The sequence below is a fragment of the Atta cephalotes genome, assembly GCF_000143395.1.
Source record: "Atta cephalotes unplaced genomic scaffold scaffold00055, whole genome shotgun sequence".
NCBI classification, from domain to species: domain Eukaryota; kingdom Metazoa; phylum Arthropoda; class Insecta; order Hymenoptera; family Formicidae; genus Atta; species Atta cephalotes.
Window position 1 is genome coordinate 331,279 of NW_012130119.1, and position 2,518 is coordinate 333,796.

At 36.2% G+C, this 2,518-nt stretch overlaps 1 protein-coding gene across 1 annotated transcript in view; it reads right to left on the reverse strand.

Annotated features, from left to right (window-relative positions):
• The window catches only part of LOC105623266, a 4,424-nt gene extending 3,759 nt beyond the window's left edge, over positions 1 to 665 (reverse strand). The window contains exon 1 of the mRNA XM_012204664.1: positions 582 to 665. Coding sequence (XP_012060054.1) covers positions 582 to 665 — 84 coding nt within the window. The remainder of the gene's footprint in view (positions 1 to 581) is intronic.
• Between the last annotated feature and the right edge of the window lie 1,853 nt (positions 666 to 2,518).

A 2,518-nucleotide genomic window follows, 5' to 3' on the forward strand; every position in this document is an offset into this window, starting at 1 on the left:
TATATTACTAAAGTTATTATATATATTAATTAGTCGAATATATAATANNATATATATATATATATATATATATATATATATATATATATATATTAAAATAGAGAAAAAGATAACAATATTAATATATAATATTAATAATTGATGAATAGTACAATAGGGAAAATATTTAAAATTTCTTGAGATTTTTTTTCTATAAAATCTCGAATGGAATATTTATATGTATTAAAAAGAAAAATATCGATTGTCAAGGAAAAGAAAATTTGAATTTGTAATAATATTATTAATCATGTTTGAAGGGTGTTACATTACAATAAATGACCTACTAAGAGAGGATTTCGGATAAATTAGATAAAAAAATGCGATATTTTGCGCTATCAGCACTATTCATTTTCTTTTCTATTCGCAAATTGAATTTGCGATTCTATTTTCGGTGCATTAAGCAAGAGCGACTTCATTATCGCTGAAAATAATTATATAAGTAAAAAATGAAATCAGACGAGAGCTTCATACAGGATGATTCTCCGATTGTAAATGAGTAAGTTCGAGGAAATGAATTATCTTGTCGTTTGATTCATACTTACTTCGTCGTAATCCTTGTCGTCATGCGAAGCGACGAAGATCATGTGAAAAACTGCCGCGACGCAAATCACGAATAGCGCTTTCATTTTGTCGCTCTGGGCTCCGATCTCGACGGGACGTATAAGCGGCGTTCCACTTCTCAGCTATACTCGACCTTTCGAACATAACTAACGTGCCTTCACAATCGATACCCAAATACGCGGCAAATCACTCGGGGCATCTGCTCGCCTGTTTACGGGACGTCCCGATTTTTCCCGTCGTCGTTCCGACGGACTGACCGGTTTGACGAACTCAGGGAAAATCGGCGTCCGGTTTTGTTTGTTTACCAGCCGCATTCCACGCGCGCAGGTAACAAATACCGCCGACGCAGTAGATACGCGCGGGGAAGCGAACCGACCGATGACGCGTGATGTAAGACGGACGATAGGCAAAAGAACGAAGAGCTGAGGGTTCGGAAAGATCTCGAACGGGGGGAAAGGTAGGCGCACGCGGCGCACACCGTTCAAAGGCCTACCACTAGGCGCATAGTTGTGAACCGGTGAAGTCTGTCCCACTGTGTGTTGTGTGTAACAGCCGGCGATGGATAGAGGGAAAGACGGAAGGAAAAAAAAAGAAGAGAAGAGGGAGAGAGAGAACGAGATAGCCTAGCCTGACAGCCCTGATGGCCTGATGGTGACCCACGGGACATCATTGTGTCGTCGTTGTATTGGGCGCTATGACGTACGGTCGTCTGCATTAACCCTCAATTATGGACGTGGAGCCCCGGCGACTCCTAGCTGCCACTTATTTCGCAATTTTCTTCATTTATGTTTCCTTTTTTCTAGAAAAACAGATAAAACTTGATTCCGTGCACATTTAATGGCGAAACGAGCATGAGAGCAATTACTTTATTTTTCCTTCTATAACTTTTCGGGTTTATTGTTAGATTGGAGTTGATAAATTATTAAGATTATCTGGAAAAACTTTCTCGTATGCGCGAATTCTAGATATCTTTCTTTTTTTCTTCGCTTCTCATTGATTTGTTTCTTCTTCTTAGTCTTCCTTGTTTCTTCACTTGATTTTGCTTCTCACCAGCTCTGCCAACCCCAAAGCTTTTCTTATTCCCTTTCGAATAATAATCGATCACTTCTTCTCGTAGGATCCTGTTAATTAAGTAAAGATTCCGTAACATCTAATCATTCTTCTCTCGTAAGCTTTAATTACTAACAACTTATGATTGTTTGTTGTCGCATCAAACCTGCAAACCTAGACTGCATGTGATCTTCGAGTTGTAAACATTAAAATATATTCGCTTGGCAAGTTGGATCGCAAAATCTACGTTGGTAGAAACAGGTATAATTCTTAGAAATAGACAAAAATTAAATTATTAATTAAGATTAATCTGCATTGACAGAAATAAAAGCGAAAAATATTTATATTCCTCCTTTCTCCATCACGCTTGGCGGGTATATTTTAATGTTTACAACTCGAAGATCACATGCAGTCTACAAGTTTGATGCGACAACAAACAATCATGAGTTGTCAGTGATCAAAGCTTACGAGATAATCAGAATGATTAGATGTTAAAGAATCTTGATTTAATTAATAGGGTCCTATGAGAAGAAGTGATCGATGGATAGAAAAAGGAGAAATATAAGTACTTTTCGCTTTTATTTCTGTCTGTGCAGATGCAGATTAACCTTAATTTCGATTTAACTTATTTTTTTCTATTTCTAAGAATTATGCCTGTTTCTACCAATGTAGATTTTGCGGTCCGACTTGCTCTTTCTTTCTCTAATTCTTGAAGTAGAAAGAGATAAAGAGTCAATTTAACTAAGATTCGAATTAAACTACATTATTAGAAACGTTAGAAAAAAAATAAAAAGTACATTAAACCCAAATCAAAGTTAATTTAATCAACGTTGATACACTGAAAAAAATATAGTCAATTTTTAATAAA